Source organism: Aptenodytes patagonicus, chromosome W (assembly GCF_965638725.1).
Source record: "Aptenodytes patagonicus chromosome W, bAptPat1.pri.cur, whole genome shotgun sequence".
NCBI classification, from domain to species: domain Eukaryota; kingdom Metazoa; phylum Chordata; class Aves; order Sphenisciformes; family Spheniscidae; genus Aptenodytes; species Aptenodytes patagonicus.
In genome coordinates, this window is record NC_134981.1 from 42,560,647 (window position 1) to 42,584,991 (window position 24,345).

Genomic DNA, 24,345 nt, shown 5'->3' on the forward strand with positions numbered 1-24,345 from the left:
CACTGTACCAGCTACTAGAAAGGAAATTAACTCTATCCCTGCCGAAACCAGGACAATATCCACCCCTTATTCTATACCATCTGCGTCATGTTCAAGTCTCATATTTTCCAGTACATTTCCATCAATCACCACCCCTTTTCCTGGGTTTCTTTTAATATATATATATACACACACACAGATATCATTCCCTTAGTCTGTGGGCCATCCCTCTAAAATGTTAGGTGAGTTCATTTAGTCCATGACTTTGGGCTCCATCTGTCATAATAATCTTTCAGGGCAGGAAAAATGGAGATGGTATGTGGTGTTGGATTGTTTCATGTTGAAGTCAGTTCTGGTACCATCATCACTGTGCTTTGCTTGGTTTCACTGAAGTTATTCTTCATTAGTCTGGGTGATTCTTATTGTAATACCATTAGTATGGCATATAATATTATGTAGCACTTAACATCACAAAATTCAGATCATTGGCTATTCTCACCCAAAATCAAATCCCCTTGAGGTACACATCGGACTTCCCCATCCTCCCGCATCACCCACCAAGTGCACCCAGGTCCTTGAGCAAAAGCAATCCCACGGATGGGTTTGCCTTTGCCCGAGGCAGGAATAACCCAGACTGTCTTCCCCAGCATATTTTTTATGGGCACTACAGGGGCTTTATTCCCTTCTACAGTACGTAAAAGTTCTGACTGGGCAGGGCCTGCTCGATTGGCAGATCCCCTCATGTTGACTAACCAGGTGGCCTTTGCTAAATGCGTATCCCAATGTTTAAATGTCCTGCCACCCATTGCTCTCAGCGTAGTCTTTAACAGTCCATTGTATCGTTCGATTTTCCCAGAGGCTGGTGCATGACAGGGGATGTGATATACCCACTCAATGCCGTGCTCTTTGGCCCAGGTGTCTATGAGGTTGTTTCGGAAATGAGTCCCGTTGTCTGACTCAATTCTTTCTGGGGTGCCATGTCGCCATAGGACTTGCTTTTCAAGGCCCAGGAGAGTGTTCCGGGCAGTGGCATGGGGCACGGGATATGTTTCCAGCCATCCGGTGGTTGCCTCCACCATTGTAAGCACGTGGCGCTTGCCTTGGCGGGTTTGTGGGAGTGTGATATAATCGATCTGCCAGGCCTCCCCATATTTATATTTCAGCCATCGTCCTCCAAGAGAGGTTGCATGCTGCCTGCATTGTACCCATTCTTTAGCTAAAGGACACTTTCCAATGCTGTCAGGCACATGAAATCTGTTTTGTTATCTAATATTTTAACTTTTTAAAATCATAGGTATCTACAAAGAACAGTAAAACACCCTACCTTGTTGCAGGATCCAGATTTAAGGCAGTTCTTGGAACGTTCTGAGGTATTTACATTCTTTTAAGTTCCTTATTTGTTTCCAGATATGGTAATGTACAAAGTAATGTACTCTTTGTATTGAGACCTAATCTCCTAAATTCATATGAAATCAAATTGGATTGTACCCATCATGGGACAGAGTGACAAAAGGTTACTTAGGTAATCGTGTACAAAGTCTATTGCCTCTGTCTCTGATAAATCTTAGGTTGGTAGTGACCAAAAGCTATCTGCTGTTCAATGACTTCTGCCAAGTGAGTTGGTCTGTCCGGTTCTGAGTGAAGCTCATCATACACAGAGTGAAAATCCATAATCAGTGCTACTGAGGGTTAATTAAGATCATGAATTAAACTGGCTTGGAAACAGTTCTTGCCTCTAGGAGTCAAGCTTGAGATTTATTGGCATGATAATGTGAACAGGCATGCAGTGCTGCTGGCCTTGCTAGATGTTTTGTGGATAGAGGACTTCAGTCACCAGTGCTATCCATCTGGCACCTTTCACAAAATGAAATATATTGCAGAACAGATTTTCTGTTATGTCTCCAAAAACATAAGTCTATAAATGTGCATAGTGGATTTGCTGTAATAGTGGATTGTCTTTTGGTCAATGTCAATATCTTAGCTATGCTAATAAGTCACAGAGGCCACAATACTGACAAAAGCATCATTGATAGATAACTTAAAGTGTCAATGCTGCTGACACAAAGTATCAGATACGAAGGGTAAATGGCCTGACATCGGGGCCACTTTGTACAGCATATTTAGACTAATGTTAACAAAGAATAATATCAGTTTAAAGTTTGTTAACTTACTCCTGTGGTTTTCTAAGTACCTCACAAATGCACAGTTCTCGCAATACTCATGAGGTAGGTTTTGAAACCTGGCCTATATTTAAAAGCAAAAAGACATCAACTTTTTATGATCTGTATACAGTGTGAATCTTGCATTATAATGAAGTGTTTTACAGAATTTCTGTATCTTATTGTAAATCTAAGCTTTTCTGTTTCTGTAGTGGCAGTTTGTTCTCTGTAGTATACAGGTGGCTAGTTAGAACCTTTGGCTAGTTCATAACTTCTGACAAGTAGGTTGTTTGTTCCATTTAAATGTAAAGGCGTAGAAGAAAAGTAAATGGTCTATATTGTTAAGTTTTCCTCTGAGAATGTAAAAAGAGCAAAACTGAGAAATTAAATTCCACTATATTGTAACACATAGGAGTAAAGAAAATAGTCTATCCTTCAGCCTTTTAACCAGTCTGTTTGCCCTTATTTGTCATTCATTTCCAGCTGCCGAGAGCGGTTAACACCCAGGCTCTGAGTGGAGCAGGAATATTGAGGATGGTAAACAAAGCTGCTGACGCTGTCAACAAAATGACAATCAAGATGAATGAATCAGATGCAGTAAGAGCTGATTTTTTTTTTACTTGAATAATGAATCGAATTAATGAGGCTCAACAATTGCATTTTAAAGCTGTAGAAGTAGAAAATGAGATAGTAATTTGCTTATTGGCTTGGATTCTTAGCTGTATCAGTTGACCATCCTAGCAATAAATGGATAATTTGCCTCTTTAAAACAAGAAATGCTGTTGGTAATCTAAATTATAATGCTAGACTCTTTCCTCTTTTGTCAGTGGTTTGAAGCAAAACAGCAGCAATTTGAGAATCTGGATCAGCAACTTAGGAAACTTCATGCCAGTGTCGAAGCATTAGTCTGCCACAGAAAAGGTAACTTTACTTTTATGTGACTGCATGAGCTTAAGTGCTTAGAGCTTTAGAAAATGTTAATGAAACAGGAACTTAGTATGTCAGAGCTCTTAACTAACAAATAGATTTACAGTAAATTTTAATGCAAAAGTCTTCTAACTCTACCTTTTAAACTGCTCTAGCATTTCTGGTATTTTAATCTTAATTTCTGGTTTTTAATCTTAATTTTATCCAGAATATATATCATTCCTTCTGTTGAACTTGAAAGTTACTATATTGATTAGCATGAATTTTTTTTCTTGCAGAGATTTAATACCATAACTAGCAAGTGATACACTACAGTAGACATCTATAAATGTATCTAGATCTCATGGTGTCACCTGACACCAAGGGGACAGACAGGTTCTTTTAGGGATCCTTGGCAGAATGATGATGGCACTAAGTTGTAGTTACAATTAAAGCTTTATTTTTCTTAATAGGATTTTATGATTAGTATAGCATAGAATTTATAATCAGAATAGCACAGGATTTCTATAAACAGAATCAGTGTAGCACAATTTTATATAGAATCATAGAATCATTAAGGTTGGAAGAGACCTCTAAGATCATCGAGTCCAACCGTCAACCCAACACCACCATGCCCACTAAACCATGTCCCTAAGCGCCTCATCTACACGTCTTTTAAATACTTCCAGGGATGGGGACTCAACCACTTCCCTGGGCAGCCTGTTCCAATGTTTAACCACTCTTTCAGTAAAGAAATTTTTCCTCACGTCCGATCTAAACCTCCCCTGGCGCAACTTGAGGCCATTTCCTCTCGTCCTATCGCTACTTACTTGGGAGAAGAGACCGACACCCACCTCGCTACAACCTCCTTTCAGGTAGTTGTAGAGCGCGATGAGGTCTCCCCTCAGCCTTCTCTTCTCCAGGCTAAACAGTCCCAGTTCCCTCAGCCGCTCCTCATAAGACTTGTTCTCCAGACCCCTCACCAGCCTCGTTGCCCTTCTCTGGACACGCTCCAGCACCTCAATGTCCTTCTTGTCGTGAGGGGCCCAAAACTGAACACAGTATTCGAGGTGCGGCCTCACCAGTGCCGAGTACAGGGGCACGATCACTCCCCTACTCCTGCTGGCCACACTATTTCTGATACAGGCCAGGATGCCATTGGCCTTCTTGGCCGCCTGGGCACACTGCCGGCTCATGTTCAGCCGGCTGTCGACCAACACCCCCAGGTCCTTTTCCGCCAGGCAGCTTTCCAGCCACTCTTCCCCAAGCCTGTAGCGCTGCATGGGGTTGTTGTGACCCAAGTGCAGGACCCAGCACTTGGCCTTGTTGAATCTCATACAGTTGGCCTCGGCCCATCGACCCAGCCTGTCCAGGTCCCTCTGCAGAGCCTTCCTACCCTCGAGCAGATCAACACTCCCGCCCAGCTTGGTGTCGTCTGCAAACTTCCTGAGGGTGCACTCAATCCCCTCATCCAGATCATTGATAAAGATATTGAGCAAGACCGGCCCCAAAACTGAGCCCTGGGGAACACCGCTCGTGACCGGCCGCCAACTGGATGTAACTCCATTCACCACAACTCTCTGGGCCCGGCCGTCCAGCCAGTTTTTGACCCAGCGCAGAGTACACCTGTCTAAGCCGTGAGCTGCCAGCTTCTCTAGGAGAATGCTGTGGGAGACAGCGTCAAAGGCCTTACTGAAGTCCAGGTAGACCACATCCACAGCCTTTCCCTCATCCACTAGGCGGGTCACCTGGTCATAGAAGGAGATCAGGTTGGTCAAGCAGGACCTGCCTCTCACGCACCCGTGCTGGCTGGGCCTGATCCCCTGGTTGTTCCGCTCATGCCTTGTGAGCGCCCTCAAGATGAACCGCTCCATAATCTTCCCTGGCACCGAGGTCAGGCTGACAGGCCTGTAGTTCCCCGGATCCTCCTTCCGGCCCTTCTTGTAGATGGGCGTCACATTGGCAAGCCTCCAGTCATCCGGGACCTCCCCAAATATATACGCTATATGTAGCGTAGTACAGAGTTTTATAGCACCACTTAGCTTCTAATTAGTTTCTAATCACCTGGACCCTCTGCAGATCAGGTCAAATCTTAATACGTGGTTTGCTGTATCAACATAACAATCATAATCTAGACTTGAAGAACACATAAAAGAATACGAGTCACTTAATCCTCGGAGGAAGCAGACGACGGTGGAGGCGCCCCTGGCCAACGGGAGGTCACGGGTCTCATTGTCCAGCAGCAGTTCCGGTCCAAGTCCCACTTAGGACCTGTAACTGTTTGATTTTATAGACAGTGCTCTGTGTGCTGTTGCGCTTCCCTGTTCTGTGACGGGGTCATCGCCACCACCTGGTTGGCCCGGGTGCCTGGGACCTTCAAGGCCAGTAAGGAAGGGAGTAGTCAGCCTGACGCCCAGGAATCTTGAGGCCGACAGGGAGGGGAAGAAGAAATCTGGATTGTCTACTTGGTTCACAGGACCTTCAGGGCCTGATAATGAGGGGAAAGGGGACTAATACGTGACCAACTCGGTCACAGAGAATGGCCGTTTGCCTTATAAAATGGCATTAGTTATGCTAATCATATTACCAGGGGTTGGGAGCAGGGGGTACTGGTCACACCCCACCCCCTGACACTGTCACAAACAGGGAAGGATGCCAGTGGTGGTGGTACCGTCACCTCTTGTCCATGGCCTACAGCTTAGTAATGGGGTCATAAGGAGGACTCCACGGTAATAATGGGCTGCTTGTTGTCCGAAGGCTGTTCATCCGAGGAAGGAGGAGAGTATAAAACATTGATTTTTAGTAACTGATATGCATAAAGATTTAAAGCAAGATATAACACAAAATAACGTAATTCCAACAGCCATAATAAGAGCTAATATTAACAAAACGTGACAGGTCCATGCTCTGAAGTCAGGTGTCCTGGTTTCGGCAGGGATAGAGTTAATTTCCTTTCTAGTAGCTGGTACAGTGTTTTGGATTTAGGATGAGAACAAAGTTGATAACGCACCGATGTTTTAGTTGTTGCTAGGTAATGCTTACACTAGCCAAGGACTTTTCAGCTTCCCATGCTCTACTGACTGAGAAGGCTGGAGGTGCACAAGAAGCTGGGAGGGGGCACAGCCAAACTGGCCAAAGGGACATTCCATACCATGTGACATCATGCTCAGTACATAAACTGGGGAAAGCTGGCCGGGGGGGGCCGCTGCTCGGGGACTGGCTGGGCATCGGTCGGCGGGTGGTGAGCAATTGTACTGTGCATCACTTGTTTTGTGTATTATTATTATTATTATCATATTATTATTATCATTTTATTTCAATTATTAAACTGTTTTTATCTCAACCCACGAGTTTTTCTAACTTGTGCTCTTCCAATTCTCTCCCCCATCCCACCGGGTGGGGGGGAGTGAGCGAGCGGCTGCGTGGTGCTTAGTTGCCGACTGAAATTAAACCACGACAGTCCTTTTTGGCGCCCAACGTGGGGCTCGAAGGGTTTGAGATAATAACAGATTAACCAGAGTGTATTAAGGAACTTATATCTGTTAGTAGTTGTGGGTCACAATGTTGGTTTCTCTGTTCTCAATATTGATTTGTATAATCTGCATCGTGCTCTTTTTCCTGCTGTACATGTTAAAGATTGGTGTTGGGTTTTGCAGTTTGCTGTGGTCTGCAGTGAATAGTAATGTCTCGCTTGTGAGGTTTGTTTTTAGAACATTGACCTTGACGTTAGTGTGGTATGTAAACTTCGCAATGAAGCCGTTACTGTACCATGGATACCATTTCGTGGAGACAACTAGCAATTGCAGTAACTTTTCTGAGAGTTTTTTTACGGAGGAAATACAGAATGGCAGTGTCACTACCTTCTTCTATGATGTTTCCTCCTTCATTACAGTAATTTTTCAGTATTTTGAACATCCTTGGGCAGTTAAGATACTTATATTAATACTTCTTGGGAATATTGTTTCGGTTTTGTCTAAAGTTGGTAAGCAATTTAAGAATATCATCCAGAGATCTGCCCCAAGGCTGCATAGTTATGAGTGGCAGGGTGTGTGGGACAAGATGGGCAAGTACCTAGGCCAATGGGCACCCCCAGTGTTTTGGAACTTCACCCCTGAGCAAATGCAGAATCCTGAAAAGTTAGTAGAATATTTGGACAAAGTATGCTGTCACCTTGGCAACTCCAGAGAGATGCAGATCATTGCAACGTGCTGGGGCCTGGCCCATGCCTACCGAGCCCTGTTCAACACCATTCAGTACCCTCAAAGGGAAGAGAAGGTCTCTGGCTCTGACAGTAAAACGACACGCACTGCGGCCACTCAGACCCGGGCAACAGGCCCTGCGGCCACTCAAACCCGGGCAATATGCACTACGGCCACTCCAACCCTGGCGACAGGCTCTGCGGCCACTCAGACCCCGGCAACAGGCCCTGCAGCCACTCCGACCCCGGCGACAGGCCCTGCGGCCACTCCAACCCCGGCGACATGCACTGCGGCCACTCCAACCGCGGCGACATGTACTGCGGCCACTCCAACCCCGGCGACATGTACCGCGGCCACTCCAACCCCAGCAACAGGCCCTGCGGCCACTCAGACTCCGGTGACATGCACTTGCACTGCGGCCACTCCAACCCCAGCAACACGCCCTGTGGCTGAACCAAAGAACCAGCCTGTGCCGGTATCAGTCGCCCCTGTACACAAGAAGAAATTTTGGAAGCGGAAGTCGGCTCATTTAGTAAGGGAGGAAGAAGCTTCTTCTAAAAGGGAACCGGAGGAAGAAGTATACGAGACAGATGACCCTAGAGAAGGACCATCACGAGAACGGGAGGAGGAAAGCCGGCCGCTGATCGGGGAGGAGGAAGAGGAAGAACTCATAAACGAGGCAGTGACCACCCGATCTCTATCCCTGAGTGAGCTGCGAGATATACGAAAAGATTTCAGCCGCCGTCCAGGTGAGCATACTGTCACCTGGCTGCTCCGATGCTGGGATAATGGGGCCAGTAGCCTGGAATTAGAGGGTAAAGAAGCCAAGCAGCTGGGATCCCTTTCTAGGGAAGGGGGCATTGACAAAGCAATTGGAAAAGGGACACGTATCCTCAGCCTTTGGAGGCGACTCTTGTCAAGCGTGAAGGAAAGGTATCCCTTTAAGGAAGATGTCATATGTCGCCCAGGCAAGTGGGCCACCATGGAGAAGGGTATCCAGTTTCTGAGAGAATTAGCTGTGCTGGAGGTGATTTATGATGACCTGAACAATGAACAACTATCCAAAGATCCAGACGAAGTCAAGTGCACACGACCCATGTGGCGGAAGTTTATAAGGAGCTCACCATCGTCATACGCCAATTCATTGGCAGTGATAACCTGGAAAGATGGAGAGGAACAAACAGTGGATGAATTGGCTAGTCAACTCCGGCAATACGAGGAAAGTCTTTCTTCCTCCATCGTCTCGGCTGTGGAGAAACTGTCCGAAAAACTGTCCCGGGAGATCCAGCAACTCAGAGAGGATAGGTCCTACTCCTCACCTATACGGACCAGTATCTCGGCTATTAGGAGTCAGCGTTCTTTTGCTCAAGAGAGAGAATATAAAGGATACACACCACGGGGCACCCTATGGTTTTACCTGCGTGACCACGGAGAGGACATGAGGAAGTGGGATGGGAAACCTACTGCAGCCCTAGGGGCACGGGTACGCGAATTGCAAGGGAAAACAATCACAGAAAGAGGTTCTTCCAGGAAAATTGCTGCTCCAGTTTCCAGCGGGCAGTTCCCCAGACAGAGTAGAAGGGCTGATCTTACTCTTGATCTTAATGAAGAAACTTCTGACTCATACGTACAACAAATGAGAAACGAGTACTGTGATGAGGATTAGAGGGGCCCTGCCTCCAGCCAGGGGGAGGAAAGGGACAACCGGGTTTACTGGACTGTGTGGATTCGGTGGCCTGGCACATCAGACCCACAGAAGTATAAGGCTCTGGTAGACACCGGTGCACAGTGTACCCTAATGCCATCAAGATATATAGGAACAGAACCCATCTATATTTCTGGGGTGACGGGGGGATCCCAACAGCTATCTGTATTGGAAGCCGAAGTGAGTCTAACTGGGAATGGGTGGCAGAAGCACCCCATTGTGACTGGCCCAGAGGCTCCGTGCATCCTTGGCATAGGCTACCTCAGGAGAGGGTATTTCAAGGACCCAAAAGGGTACAGGTGTTATCTCAAACCCTTCGAGCCCCATTAAAAGGACTGTCGTGGTTTAACTTCAGTCGGCAACTAAGCACCACGCAGCCGCTCGCTCACTCCCCCCCACCCGGTGGGATGGGGGAGAGAATTGGAAGAGCACAAGTTAGAAAAACTCGTGGGTTGAGATAAAAACAGTTTAATAATTGAAATAAAATGATAATAATAATATGATAATAATAATAATAATACACAAAGCAAGTGATGCACAGTACAATTGCTCACCACCCGCCGACCGATGCCCAGCCAGTCCCCGAGCAGCGGCCCCCCCGGCCAGCTTTCCCCAGTTTATGTACTGAGCATGACGTCACATGGTATGGAATGTCCCTTTGGCCAGTTTGGCTGTGCCCCCTCCCAGCTTCTTGTGCACCTCCAGCCTTCTCAGTCAGTAGAGCATGGGAAGCTGAAAAGTCCTTGGCTAGTGTAAGCATTACCTAGCAACAACTAAAACATCGGTGCGTTATCAACTTTGTTCTCATCCTAAATCCAAAACACTGTACCAGCTACTAGAAAAGAAATTAACTCTATCCCTGCCGAAACCAGGACATCGGGTAACCAAGACCACACCCAAAACCAGGCAGTTGATAGACCTTCTGACAAGGGTTGCTTGAGTTATTTGGTGAAAGGTACGAACTTGTCTTTGAATGATGTTTATATGATATTTGATTTGTTTAGGTTCATTAGCATAAAAACAAGTGGTGTTTGACAGTACACATACACCTCCTTGTGACACTAGAAGATAATCTATGGCCCAATGGTTTTGAATAGCTAATTGCGAAAGTGAACTAATTTCCGATTGCAGATTCTTTAAAGCACCTACAGTAGCATTTTGGACAATTTCAAGCATAGCAGAAATATTTACGATAGCTTTTTCCAACTCAATAATACCTAAACTTGGAAACAATGCACGCATAAATTGATGGAATCTCGTTGGTCTTTTTACCAGGGGATCGATCACAAAACACTTATGGCGTACAAGGTAATGGATGTGTAAAAAGGTAGTAGTTAAATTTTTGGTTTGAAATGCATAGGGAGCAAGATGTGCTATGGTACAAGTACTTCCCATTGTGGTGGAAGACTTTTATATGCATTTGTGCTACAGAGCTAGAACCATCCGGATGCTAGAATGGTAGGCCATCAATTTGATTTCATAAGATTTCTAGGGAAATATTCCTCACGCTATTGATAAGTCTCTTTTTCACTGTCAGGATGATCAAATTTGAGTAGGAAAGTGTGGCTCATTCGAATAGTGTGAAAAGGATTGGCATATATACAGCCGGTCACGTTATGCCAGTTACAGGTGGTCCAATTGTTGTTAGCACTTAACCAACCATTACTCTGTAGAATGTAAAATGTAGAATTAGGACCAGTGAAATTATAGTATCTTTGGCAAAATGTACCATTAATATTCCGTGTGAGATTCCAGAGTGGTGAAATATTTAAAACAGCGGTGTTTGTAATCACTGATTTGTTTTTACAGATCCATGTGGTTCTTAAATTGGATTCATTACAAACTCTGGTTCGATTACGGCATATCAGCTGAAACCCGGTTTGTGTCTGGTTGTAGAGCAGAGTATAGTCACAATAGCTTGTTTCTCCCACCCACGTTGAATTTATATGTTCAGGCATTGTAATGCACCATGGGGTTTTATCATACGAATGTGCCTTAAAAGGTTGGGTTTGATAAGTTGGAGGGTTGGGAAGTGAGTATGCCAATTTAGATTGGTACCAAGACATTTCAGGAACAGGTTCAGCTAACCACCCAGAATTAGTATCTGAAGATTGAGGATAGTGTAAACAATACCAGCAGTTTGATTCATTACCCATTTGAGAGATGACGTTCATGAACTGAATGACACGATTATTGTTCCAGTCATGAAATAAGGAGGAATAGGGTACAAATAAGGATAAGTACAATACAGTGGGTGCTATGATCATCATTTTCCTGCAGTTGGAATTTCCACAAAGGTAAAGTGATGATTCCTTGGGTGCATTCCAGGTTTATTCAGGCCGAAGAATCCATCCAAGTATAGTTCATTACCCGAAGCAATAAGAAATTATCTGGTCTTGGAAATTATCCAAGCCTCAGTGATAGTTAGAGGGAGTCCCCATTTAGAAATGGTTTTCCATATGCCCTTTTCTCAGGGAGTTAGTAAAGTGACAGATATTTTAACCATTGAAAGGTAGTTAATAAGAACAGTGTCACCCTGAGAAAAGTGACAGGCTGACAGTGGGGGTTTTAAAGGTTTTGTTGATTGGAGAAGCAGAAAAATGAGCTCATTCCACCAGGCATCTGGTGAGTGTCTGTCGGTTATTTAAGCATCAGACAGCTTCAGGTAGGGCTTTACCCCATTTTCCTGTATATAAATTTTGCCCTAGAGCTCGTTTTAGTAGACCATTCCATCTCTCGACCATGCCATTACTTTGGGGTCTGTAGAGCAGGTGGAACACCCAGGCAACTCCGTTACGTTCACACCATTCTTATACGATTTTATTTTTGAAATGAGAGCCATTGTCAGACTGCACAGCAGAAGGCATGGGAGTGTCAGCAAACCATCCATTAAGTCCTGCCACAGTGGTAAGACCATCAGCTTTCCTGCAAGGAAAAACTTTCCCTCAGCCTGATATTATTTCAACTCCAGTAAGGATATAACGCCACCCCTCGGGTGTTCGAGGGAGAGGTCCAACATAATCAATTTGCCAAGTGGACCAGGGGACTTATTTCCTACCCCCTATCCATTTGGTCCTGAAAAAGGTAACCTCCTGACTGGGGCCCTAGCATTGTTTCTTCATCAGTTGTTTCAAAAGCCCGTTTAGTGTTGCCCTGTATCCAGCTTTTGCCTCACAGAATATCCATGCACAATATATTTAGGTTTCCTAGTAGCATTTAGTGGGGGGGGGGAATGCACAAAAGGGAAGTTCCAATTTTACCTTAACAATTGAATAAGGAACCACTACTCCATTTACTCCGTTTACTAATATTTTCTGATGTTTCAGAGGGATGGCTCCAGGACATGATTCTGCTTTAATCATGGATAATTGTGCTCCAGTATCTATGAGAAAATCAGTTTTTAATTTATCATTTACTATGGCCTCTGCCAGTCCAAGTCCCTGGTCTAGTTTCCCTAATACTGCTTTCTGATTGGAGACAAATCAGGATATTTTTGCGGTTTGAAGGGGTTTCCCTGTATGGGAGGAGCACTAGGCAAAGGCGTAGATAACTTTTCCTCCTTTTCTCTTTCTTTCGCTAGCAATTTTAGTTTTTGAGAGAAGAAATGTCCATAAGCTTAATATTTTAATCACCTATGTAGCTGTTTTGTCAAGACTGCTTTCCATCAGATGATTTATTTTTTTTAATATAAATTAAATAAATCAAAGTTTGATTTTTAGTACATGAAAGACCGTAAATGTACCTTCTGACACAGATGCATTATGTTTAAGTATGGGATCACCTTTCAACTCTGCCCTTTTAAAAGTACATGAACATGTCTTAAGTTGCTTTCTCATACCTCTACCAGGAATTATTCTCTGTAGAGGCAGATATCTCTGAGATCAGATGTCCTCAAGATTAAAGAGTTTTTTAAGAAGTAATGAAAATGGGAATGTATCTGATTGCTGCTGATTTGACACCTGCTCTTAGATTTCAAGAAATGCTTTTTTTTAAGAGAGTGGTATTTAAATTGTGATAGTTTTAAATATCTGAAGACTTTTCTTCTACAAATATTTCTGGTGTTCTGATGATTCTGCAAAAGCAGCACAGTTATAAACAAACCTGTGCTTTCAATCCTTAACTAAGTTGGATTACAATGAGATTTTGTTCAATGGTCCTTTGTAGGAGTTAACATTGTACACGATGACTTAACATGAGGTTTGATAAGACAGTTGCCTAAGTGTTTGTTAATGAATAAGCTCAAAACTTCAGCTTCATGGATGCCAGCAACAAAGTCACATGCCTTTATTAATATATTACAGTATACACAGTCTTGTTAAAGATACTTTAGTCAATAGAACAGTATAATGGAAGCAAATTCCACTCTGGTGTTGATGTTCTCATTGAATAATTCTCTTCCTCTTCTTCCTCCCCCCCCACAACTGCATGGAACAACTTCACTACAGACCAGTTAAGATTGTCTTGAATTTGCTGTATGGGTGACTTGACTTTTGTTTTGTGGTCTTGGACTTTTTCTGAACTAAGCAGTTGGATAATACTGAAGTGACAGTTTCTTCCATGTATTTTGCAAGACACAATAGGCATCACATAACAGGCTCAGCAAATCATTTACTGATGTTGGAGAGTTTTGGGTGCACTATGTTCTCCTAAATGTGGTTTCATTGTGATCTCCTTGTGTATTTTATCGTGAGCTTTGGGAAATATAGTTTATATTTTTCAGTTGGTAAAGTTAGGGTTGCTGTAGGGCAGAGGTCTGCTTGGTTGATCTATCTTGAAGAGTAACATAACAAATTAACTTCATTGTACTGGATGTCACTCCTGTATTTCAGAGCTTTCAGCCAACACAGCTGCCTTTGCTAAAAGTGCTGCCATGTTAGGTAATTCTGAGGACCACACTGCTCTATCTAGAGCTTTGTCTCAGCTTGCAGAGGTTGAGGAGAAGATAGATCAGTTGCATCAAGAACAAGCTTTTGCTGATTTTTATGTGTTCTCAGAACTGCTTGGTGACTACATTCGTCTTATTGCTGCAGTAAAAGTAAGTACTGCTAGGAAAAATGCTTAATTTTTGTGTTTAGGGTCACACTTTGCAGTTTGTATATTTAAGGTAAATGGCCAGGTTGGACGGGGCTTTGAGCAACCTGATCTAGCGAAAGATGTCCCTGCCCATGGCAGGGGGGTTGGAACTAGATGATCTTTAAGGTCCCTTCCAACCCAAACCATTCTATGATTCTATGAATGTTTGTATGCATTTGCACACTTCGTTACACAGTTAAGACTTGCTGAGTTTTTGCCTGAAATTCCAATCAAGTAAAATGAATGAATCCATGATCAATTATTCCCATGATAAAAAATTGTTGTGACAAAAATGGGCATGGATTAATAGGATCCAGACAAAATCTAAATGGTGAATATCTTCTAATTAGAGCAGTATTAATTGTGCAGAGTATTTAGGGACACCATACTAGTTAGCATGCTATACATGTTTCTTTCAGGTAACTGATTTTTATAGTATGCTCATAAAATGTTTTCAAGAACATAATTTGGCCATATTAGATAACCAATAGTTTCAGTAAATAAGCAACAAATATCACTTGTGGATCTACATCTCATTAAAGAAAGTATTCAGTTTTGGTGTAGAGCATGATTAGGTTTTGACATGGGGAAGGGTTGTATTGGGTTTATGTGGCAAGGTTTTGGTAGCAGGGGGGCTGCAGGGGTGGCCTCTGTGAGAAGAGGCCAGGGGCTGCCCCATGCCACCCACCGCTGGTCAAAGTTGAGCCAATCAGCAAAGCTGGTGGTACCTCTGTGAAAACATATTTAAGAAAGGACAAATTGCTGCTCGGGAGAGGGAGGTGTAAGAAACAATCCTGCAGACACCAATGTCAGAGAAGAAGGAGGGGGAGGAGGTGCTCCAGGTGCTGGAACAGGTATTTCCCTGCAGCCTGTGGAGAGGACCACACCTGAGTAAGTGGATATGCCCTGAAGGAAGCTGCAGTCCTGGAGAGCCCACACGGGAGCAGGCTCCTGACAGGAACTGTGGCCTGTGAAGAGGAGCCCATGCAGGAGCAGTTCTTGAAGGACTGCAGCCCAGGGGAAGGACTCATGCTGGAGCAGGGGAAAAGTGTGAGGAGGAAGGAGTGGCAGAGAGGAACTGTTATGAATTGACTGCACTCCCTCATCCCTCCTGTGCTGCTCAGGCAGGGGGGAGGTAGAGGAGTTGGGAATGAAGGAGTGAAGTTGAGCCTGGGAAGAAGGGGTGGGTGGAGGGAAGGTGTTTTAGTTTTTTCTTTGTTTCTCACCATCCTGCTCTGTTTTTAATTGTCAATAAAATAATCTTCCCTAAGTTGAGTCAGTTTTGCCTGTGATGGTAATTGGTAAGTGATCTCCCTGTCTTTATCCTGGCCTACAAGCTTTTTTTCATCTTATTTTCTCCCCCTGTCCTGTTGAGGAGGGGGAACGAGAGAGCAGCTGTGGGTGGGGGTCTGGCAGCCAGCCAAGGGTCAACCCATCACAGAGGTGTCTAAGAATTTTATCCAGAAATATCTTTGAACTTGTCAGGCTGTTGGGAATATATTTTTATATTTTATATATATACACACATACATATATATATAGTTATGGTCTATATGTTATTATATATATTATATAGAACACATAATATATTAAAAAACGTATTCTTTAATTCTACTACCTCCATCCAATGCTAACAAAAATGTACTGCCAGTTATGCATATAGTCAATGAAAAAGTTTGCTAGAATCTGTATTTAGAGAAGCATTTGTGTAATATAACACTCTGCAGTGGTCACTTTGGTAGTATTGTGATGGGACAAGGAACACAAAATGACTTGGAGCACCAAGGTAGTCTGCTCTAAAGAGGCTTCTTGAATGCGCTCTGTTATTTTTAGATGGTATTTAGCTGTGCAAGCATGCTGTCAAATGAAATCCAAGACACAGTGAAGTTTCTTTTGGGTATACTTGTTCCAGTTTTATCCAGAAATCTCTTTTCTTAATAGGAATTTAGATAGCTTTAACGATTGCAATTGCTTAATAAATGCCCATACTTACAGGGTGTGTTTGATCATCGAATGAAATGCTGGCAGAAATGGCAAGATGCTCAGGTCACTTTACAAAAAAAAGGTGAAGCTGAAGCAAAGCTCCAACTTGCCAACAGACCTGATAAACTGCAGCAAGCTAAAGATGATATAAAAGAGGTAATGTTGTCCAGTATTTATATTATTCTGGAGGCCAGACTTTTTGTACTGATTCATTCAGTCCCCATTAATGCACTATTTTATACAATTTTTGTTTATAAATCACATTTGCTATTTTCCATATTTACTGAAATTGTTAAAGGAATTTATTTAAAATGAGATGTGCACAATCGTTACCCATTCTGAGATATGTGAGGCAGTCAAATACTGTCTCTACAGAGTCTAGGAGATGGGAGGAGGGGAACATGAACAAGTTTAAAAATGCTTTTAACTGTTGCAGATGACTTGAGTAGTCAGAAGAACATCTCTTGGCTTCTAAAGCTAAAATCTAGCTAAAAAGACTAATGGAGAACTGTTCTCATGTTTTGCTTAATGATCCAGCATATCTACTTATATATATTTTTAAAAATATATATATACACACACATATATTATAATTTCAGTAAAAATCTAACATGTTGAAGTTTCATAAATTATACACTTTTTCTAACATGCTTCACTTAGGAAATTGAAGAGGTAGGACAGCTTAATTATTTAACATTAATGCATTCTAGTTATGCACCACTATTTTCTCATGAAATAATGGAGAATATCATTGCAGATTGCAATCTCTTATGCACTTTATTTTGTTTGGCTGCCTCACTGGTCACTAACCCAAGCTGCTTTGTTCTCTCTGCACTTCAATATATTTTACGTACAGTGTTGAAGTTGCTCATTAATGTGACTTTCTTTTTTTCTTTAAAAAGGCCCTTGTTGACTGGGAAAAAAGCGTCACTCTTTTGTGACCACATTCTTGCTGGTTGGCTCTCTTGATGTCATCCATCCACCATGCAACAAGTGAGCTGGAACTCATTGGCAAAATTCCTGAGTGTTTGGAGTAGTAGGAAATACTCAATGACCCTTTCTCATTCTTAATACAAAAAGAATTAATGATGTTGTTCCTGAAGGATTTCTTTTTCCTACTTTATCGTGTGTTTAGAGAAGGTTGTTAGCAAACCCAGAATTTGAATATGCTGGCAGAAAACTATTGCTTCCACTGAAATATATTGAGTGGCTGAATTCTTTAATAGTAGTCCTTTTGACAGAGGTATTGAAAAGTGGAAGCCTATGCAGCCTGAGCTTCATCCATGACTCAGTTCCTTTGTGCAGATAAAAGGTAAAAAAGTAGTCCTCAAAACACCATATTAAACAAGGGGAAGATTTTTCCTTGTCAGAAACTGTAAGATGGCAAACTTATCCAGTGATAATTCCTACAAACCCTGGTGTTTGGATATGATGAAACTGGGATGTGGGTCCATAGCCCTGTAGAGGCTTTCTCTGAAGTCTTGGGCACCTCTAAACTGCTGTAATAGGAAGGCACAAGTTATTTCAAAGCAGCCTTAATCTCTTTTTCTGGACTGAATTTTATAGTGTTTTAGTTATTAGCTAACTCTCTAGGCTGTGTTTCCCTGAAGCACATCCTGTTATGACTTATTGCATAGCTTCATAAGTGTACATCTGAAAAGACAATAAGGGAACTTTGAATAAATACAGACTAAAAACATAAATATCTCAAGATATTTATTTGAATAGATGTTCATTACATATCACAACAGTAAGATGACACTGCACCACAAAATGCTCTTGTGATTAAATAGCACCACTAGATTGCTAGCAGGAATATACTATATTGGTGTATATTGCTTCCTGGCTGCTTTTTTCTGAGGAAGATAACTGTTAGCAGATCTATTAGCTCCCATAATTCAGTTAGTATGTTGAGATTAACAGATACAGTTGCATTTTTAGAATGTCTGTTAGCATGCGTATGTCTGAAGTGTCAGGATGATAGCTTTTTTCATAATATACTTACACAGATGGTTTAAATTTAGCAATATAATAGTTGCATAAAAGCAGGTGCAAAGGAAAGTCTAGTAACGATAAGGTAACATAGCTGGTGATGCTTTCTTAATTGTGTAGCTGGGTGTCTTTTGACATAAAATAAGAATAAACATGACCAAGTGTTTTGTAGTATTGATATTAATGCCTTGTTCCCAGTATGGCAAAACCCTACAAGCAGCTTCACTTCCTCTGAATTTTCCTTCTGTGCTCTTACCTGCAATTTTTTATTATTTTCTTTTGTTTTTTTTTTTTATTCCTGCTGTCTCTCAAAACAGTCCCCACTGAGCAAGAGAGCTTGTGCTTTGGCTTGCCTAAATAACATACGTTCTGACCAATAAACACATCCTCGTTAGCTTGTCATCTGCAGCAGAAATATGACAAATTTAAGCATTTATTTGACCATAGGCAGAGATGAAGATTTAATAATCTCTTCTGTGAATAGGAAAGTACAGGCAACTATTTTTTGAGACTTTTTCACAGTTGATTGAACAGGTAAGAAAACTTAAAGGTTTAGGTTCCTTTTATAGCAGCGTTTGTAAAGGGAATAGCTAATAAAGCTTTTAGAGATCCTTTTTCTTTGCTAAAGAATCTTTACATTTTTTGTTACTAAATATTAATGAATAACAATATTAAGATATTTTTATATTTGGTATACAGATAACATTACCTTGGAGATATCATTGTTTTAACTGATCTGATGACATCCTTCTCTATAATTGTTGTTTTGAAATTACTGTACTGAGGCTTTCCCTTAAGTGTGTCAAAAAACAAATAGGTGCTTTTCAACTCTTGAATGACTATCACTAATATACTAAAAAAAAAAGTTCAGATACCGATAGACTGAAGAGAGAACGCAGTCTTATCTCTGCATGTTTTTCCTTTGCCAGTGGGAGACAAAAGTTCAGCAAGGGGAAAAAGATTTTGAACAGATCTCCAAAACCATTCGTGAGGAAGTGCAAAGATTTGAGGCACGTATAATTTTTTCCAAATAAATGACAGTTTTGCTTTAGATAATATTGATGTTCCAAGCAAACTTGGTTAAGAGGCTAATCTGCCATAATTATTTACTTTATTAACAGAGGGAACGAGTGAAAGACTTTAAAACTGTTATTATCAAGTACTTAGAATCGTTAGTGCAAACACAACAGCAGGTAAGAAATTTTAAAATTTTTGTACAAGTTAGTACTTAATATGTTCCATATTAGGTTAGTTAAAAAAGGCAGGCTTTAAGTATAGCAGTTTCTAAAACATAGAGAACTAACTCTAGTCTGTAATATATTGCAGGAGAACATAGTGATTGCTGTTTCCCAGCTATTACTGTTCTCACTTGCATAGTCCTAATTCAGGGGAGCAAGAGAGAAGCTTCGTCAGGGAGGTGGGGGGGGGAGGTGGAGGGTCTTGTCTATTCAAGTAATACTTTTACTTGCAGATTGGAGTAAAATGCATTAAATATGTGCTTAGGCTTACTGAAGAGACTTGAATACTCAAATGCTTTTTTTTTTTTTTAAATACTGAATATTGTACAGCAGTAAAACAGCTTTCAGTGACTCAGAAGTAGGCCTGGTTCCCAAATGAGTGTCTGGAATCTTTCCTTTTTTCAATCTGGGAATATAACCCTTCAGCTTTGTTTAATAAAAATAAAATAAAATAATTAAAAAAACAAAACAAAATACCTTTAGAGGTAAGAATGGCAAACTCGCTGTGCAAACAAATTCTGTATAACTATATTCTGTGGCAATGTGCTCAGTGTGTAAGAATAACTCTGCATGAGCAGATTTGTGTATTTATTACTTTTGTTTTTCTTGCATCATATAATAATGTGAATGGATAATTAATGAATAGATAATGTGAATGGAAGCATCTGTGTGCTTACTTTGTCCAGTGGAGACAAATTCAGTACAAGAGGAGGAAGGTGTATGTGTGTTCTTTTCCAACATTCAGTACTTAAAGTAAGGTGTTTTTTTTTCCTTCTCTGCAAGCTAATAAAATACTGGGAGGCATTCCTACCTGAAGCCAAATCCATCGCCTAAAAGACGACTATTCCAAATAACAAGAGACTCTGGATGTTTGTCCTGGATAAAAACTAAATTCCACACTGAAATCTCTTCAAAATCATCCAAACAAACCACTATATATTTTATGAATTAACACGTGGTGGTTTTATATACCACAACATTTTATTAACAAGCTGCATGTCATGACCCTCTTTGAAGTGAACTGTGGCATGATGTTCTGCAATACGTTGCTGAATTGAACACTATTGTGTCTTAATACTTGCACCAAAATGTGCACTGTAAGGCCAGAAAGCAGATATTTTTGTTCTTTACAATACAGTGTTCTGTAGTATGTCTACCTGATCTTTGAAACAAATTTAATTGCGTTGATTAATGTTCACTTACACATTCCTGTACAAAATCATGTTTCTGTGATTATGATAATAAAGAAATGTATCTTGTGAAACATTAAATTCTTATTTTGTTTCTCTAGATATTTACTGGTGTTCTTAAAAGTAGCATTTATAACAGATTGAGATTATATCAAAGGCAGCAACACATAGAATCATAGAATGGTTTGGGTTGGAAGGGATCTTTTAGAGATCATCTAGTCCAGCTCCCCTTGCAGTGCATCAGTTGTCATGCATTGAGCATGCCAGCTTCACACAATATCTTTTGCTTGCAAATGGGCCTGGCCTCAACACCCTGAGACACATTCTTTGGTATCTGATTCTTGGCCTGTGATTTGTCCTGTCTCTAGTGCTATCAGCATAAAGTAATTTTAATAGATTCTGATAGTTTGCTTCTGGAAGGTAAAGAATGCACTACAGATTGTGTCAGGTAGCTTTCTATGGCATGTAACATGGTAGAGGCCCTCATCATGGTGATAGCCAAACAAAGAGTATGGAAAAATAAGAACCCTATTTTGAGTGGTATTTAATTGCCCCCCTTCTCAACACCCTGCTGTGGATATCTTTGCTAACTCAGCAGGTTCAAAAACTTAGCTGTTTAACAAAGCAGTTATTTGTGCTTAATAGTTCACCGGTAGAATATATAGATAAAAAACCAGTGGCATTATTTCTCCCTAATCAAAAAGAAAAATGCTCAAGAGATGTAAAAAATATTAGGTCATCTCCGGGGACTAAACTGTATGTATTTGATCTTTTTTTTTTTTCCTCAGTATTTAAGTTGGTGTATTTGGTGTATGTGGCAAGGTTTTGGTAGCAGGCAGGAGGTCTGCAGGGGTGGCCTCTGTGGGAAGAGATCAGGGGCTGCCCCTGTCCTGGACACAGCCGGTTCCAGACGGCTCTGCAACAGACCCACCACAGGCCAAAGCTGAGCCCATCAGCAAAGCTGGTGGTGCCTCTGAAAAGACACTGTAGAAAAGGCCAGACAGGGAGAGGAGGAGGGAACACCAAGGCCAGAGAAGGAAGAGGATGCGGTGCTCTGTGTGTCGTGGTTTAACCCCAGCCGGCAACTAAGCACCACACAGCCGCTCACTCGCTCCCCCCTGGTGGGAAGGGGGAGAGAATTGGAAGAGTAAAAATGAGAAAACTGGTGGGTTGAGATAAGAACAGTTTAATAGGTAAAGCAAAAGCCGCGCACACAAGCAAAGCAAAACAAGGAATTCATTCACTACTTCCCATCGGCAGGCAGGCGTTCAGTCATCTCCAGAAAAGCAGGGCTCCATCACGCGTAACAGTTACTTGGGAAGACAAACACCGTAACTCCGAACGTCCCCTGCTTCCTTCTTCCCCCAGCTTTATATGCTGAGCATGACAACATATGGTATGGAATATCCCTTTGGTCAGTTGGGGTCAGCTGTCCCAGCTGTGTCCCCTCCCAACTTCTTGTGCACCCCCAGCCTACTCGCTGGTGGGGTGGGGTGAGAAGCAGAAAAGGCCTTGACTCTGTGCAAGCACTGCTCAGCAATAACGAAAACATCCCTGTATTATCAACACTGTTTCCAGCACAAATCCAAAACATAGCCCCATACTAGCTACTATGAAGAAAATTAACTCTATCCCAGCCAAAACCAGCACACTATGGCAGAGCAGATATTACCTGCAGCCTGTGGAGGACTCGTGATGGATCTGTTGTATATTGCAGAAGGAACTGCAGCCCATGGAGAACCCATGCCAGAGCAGAGCAAAAGTGTGAGAAGAAAGGAGCAGCAGAGAGAAACCGTTATATACTGAGCAGAACCCCCCACCCCCCATTCCACCTGCACCACTCAGGGGTAGAGGAGTCTGGAGTGAAGTTGAGCAGGGGAAAGGGGGGAGGAAAGGTGGTGTTTTAATGTTTGTCTTTTTGTTTCCGACTACCTCAATCTGTAATTAAATATCTATTTTAATTGGCAATAAATTAAGTTAATTTTCCCCAAGTTGAGTCTGGTTTGCCTGCGATGGTAATTGGTAAGCAATCTCCCCATCTTTATCTCGACTCAAGAGCTTTCTTGTTCCTGTTCTTCCTATTTTCTCTCCCCCCGCCGCCCAGCCCTGCTGAAGGAGGGAGTGAGTGAGCTGCTGGGTGGGAGTTTGACTGTTAGCCAAGGCTAACCCACCACAGTCGGTGTTAATTATTTGGAGATTAAGTATTCCCTAAATTATGTTCTTTAACACTGTAAAAAAGAAAAAAGCTTGTATAATTCATACAGAAATTTATTTATATGCTCTAGAATATAGATTTGTGAAGTTACTTCATAAATTTTGATTACAATAGTTATTTGGGAATTGTTGGATAACTAAATCTTTTGACTGTTTAGAATAATTTACTTGCATTATGAAATAAGTATATGGCATATTTTTTACTCTTCCTTTGATACCACTGAGATGAGATTATTTTGCCATTGATGGCTCTGATCTTTGCATCATTTCTTTTCATTTGACTTCCTTAATTGATTACTGTTTGGTGTTGGAGCCTACAGAAAAGCTCTTGAGAATTCTGCTGGCACCAACTGATTAATGTGAAGTTGTTAATGTTAGTGATTTCATCTAAGAAACATTCAAAACCATGTCAGCAATCTGTTCTTAAAAACTGCCAGATCATTGAACCTTGTTATTCTGAACATGTTAGTTTGAGTTAACAAGGATTTCTCTGGAAAGCAAAAAATCTTTTAGTGAGTCCTGTGGGAAGATCAGATTTTTATTCTATTGTTGTACATTAGTATGGCATACATGCCCATGCTTTAAATATTTTACTATTTTTAAAAATGTTCTTATTACTATTCATGGTATCTCTGAGGAATATATAAAACTGCTTGAGCACAAAGCATTTCTTCTTAGTTTTACATAGGGAATTTCTAACAGCAGTGTAACTGAGCCACCCCACTAGCAAGTCTGTGCAAGCGTCTTGTTTTCTTATGCACTTCACCTTCCATATTTGCTTAGCAGTTTTCCTTAACTAAGCAAAATTTTTTAATGAGCCTGCATTTTTCTTTCTGTTCTAAATATTTTTTTAAAATACTATTGCGTTATACAGTTCCTCAGAGGAATTCTGGGTTAGGATCAGAACTCTCTGTCATTATTGTAAATGAAAAGAGAAAAAGAAAGTTGTGGGGCTTTTTTTGTTTCATTTTGTTTTTTAAGCTTGAGGTAGATCAACTGTTGGAAATATGTTTTGGTTTTCCTTCTTGGTGGGTTTTTTTGTAGGATGATTTCTTAAAAGTTAATATAGATTTTTGCAATGTGATAACTGATGTGTGTTATATGTGCATCAATAAAACGGCTCTGCCATATTTTCTAGTTAAAAAATGCTGTCAGTTAGTTGAGGAAGGTACAAGTTAGTTGATTCCAGTGCAAATGCTATTTACACTTACGAGTTTTGTTTGTATTGGAGGAAAGCTAAATGAGTTAGCACTCAGCAAGCACCAAAACCAACCAAGTACTCTGGTCAGTGTAATCTCCATATATTCAGATACGGGCAGAATGTAGATGTGCATGCACACACATATGTTTGTACATATGTGGGCATAGGTATGCAGAAGCACACGTATACATCAACAATGGAAGGATTTATTGGGTAGTATTGCAGAGGGGTCTGTTCAAGGTCCCGTATGAGTTGATGTTTTAATGATCTCAATGATGGAATAGAGAGTGTGCTTATTTAAATTTGCCATCGACACCAAGGTGAAAGTGACTGTGAATGTTCTGAAAATCAAGAGTAGAATTAATAATAAACTTGGTAAATTGGAAAGATTATTTAAAAAGGAAAAATTGGGTGCAATTCAATAGGAACTGATGGCGAGTGCTGCATTTAGCAAAAATAATCAGTAGCCCAGAGTAAGATCCAACAGATTAGATAACGGTTCTTCC

The 24,345-nt window shown here is 41.5% G+C and overlaps 1 protein-coding gene across 2 annotated transcripts in view; it reads left to right on the forward strand.

Moving 5' to 3' along the window:
• LOC143171977 (sorting nexin-2-like) overlaps positions 1-20,505 on the forward strand; it is a 57,613-nt gene extending 37,108 nt beyond the window's left edge. For both annotated transcript variants that reach the window (XM_076361160.1, XM_076361161.1), the window contains exons 8-15: positions 1,274-1,349; positions 2,622-2,735; positions 2,966-3,059; positions 13,778-13,983; positions 16,017-16,160; positions 18,926-19,006; positions 19,118-19,189; positions 20,018-20,505. In XM_076361160.1, coding sequence (XP_076217275.1) covers positions 1,274-1,349; positions 2,622-2,735; positions 2,966-3,059; positions 13,778-13,983; positions 16,017-16,160; positions 18,926-19,006; positions 19,118-19,189; positions 20,018-20,068 — 838 coding nt within the window. In that variant the 3' untranslated portion in view covers positions 20,069-20,505. The remainder of the gene's footprint in view (positions 1-1,273; positions 1,350-2,621; positions 2,736-2,965; positions 3,060-13,777; positions 13,984-16,016; positions 16,161-18,925; positions 19,007-19,117; positions 19,190-20,017) is intronic.
• The last annotated feature ends 3,840 nt before the right edge of the window (positions 20,506-24,345 follow it).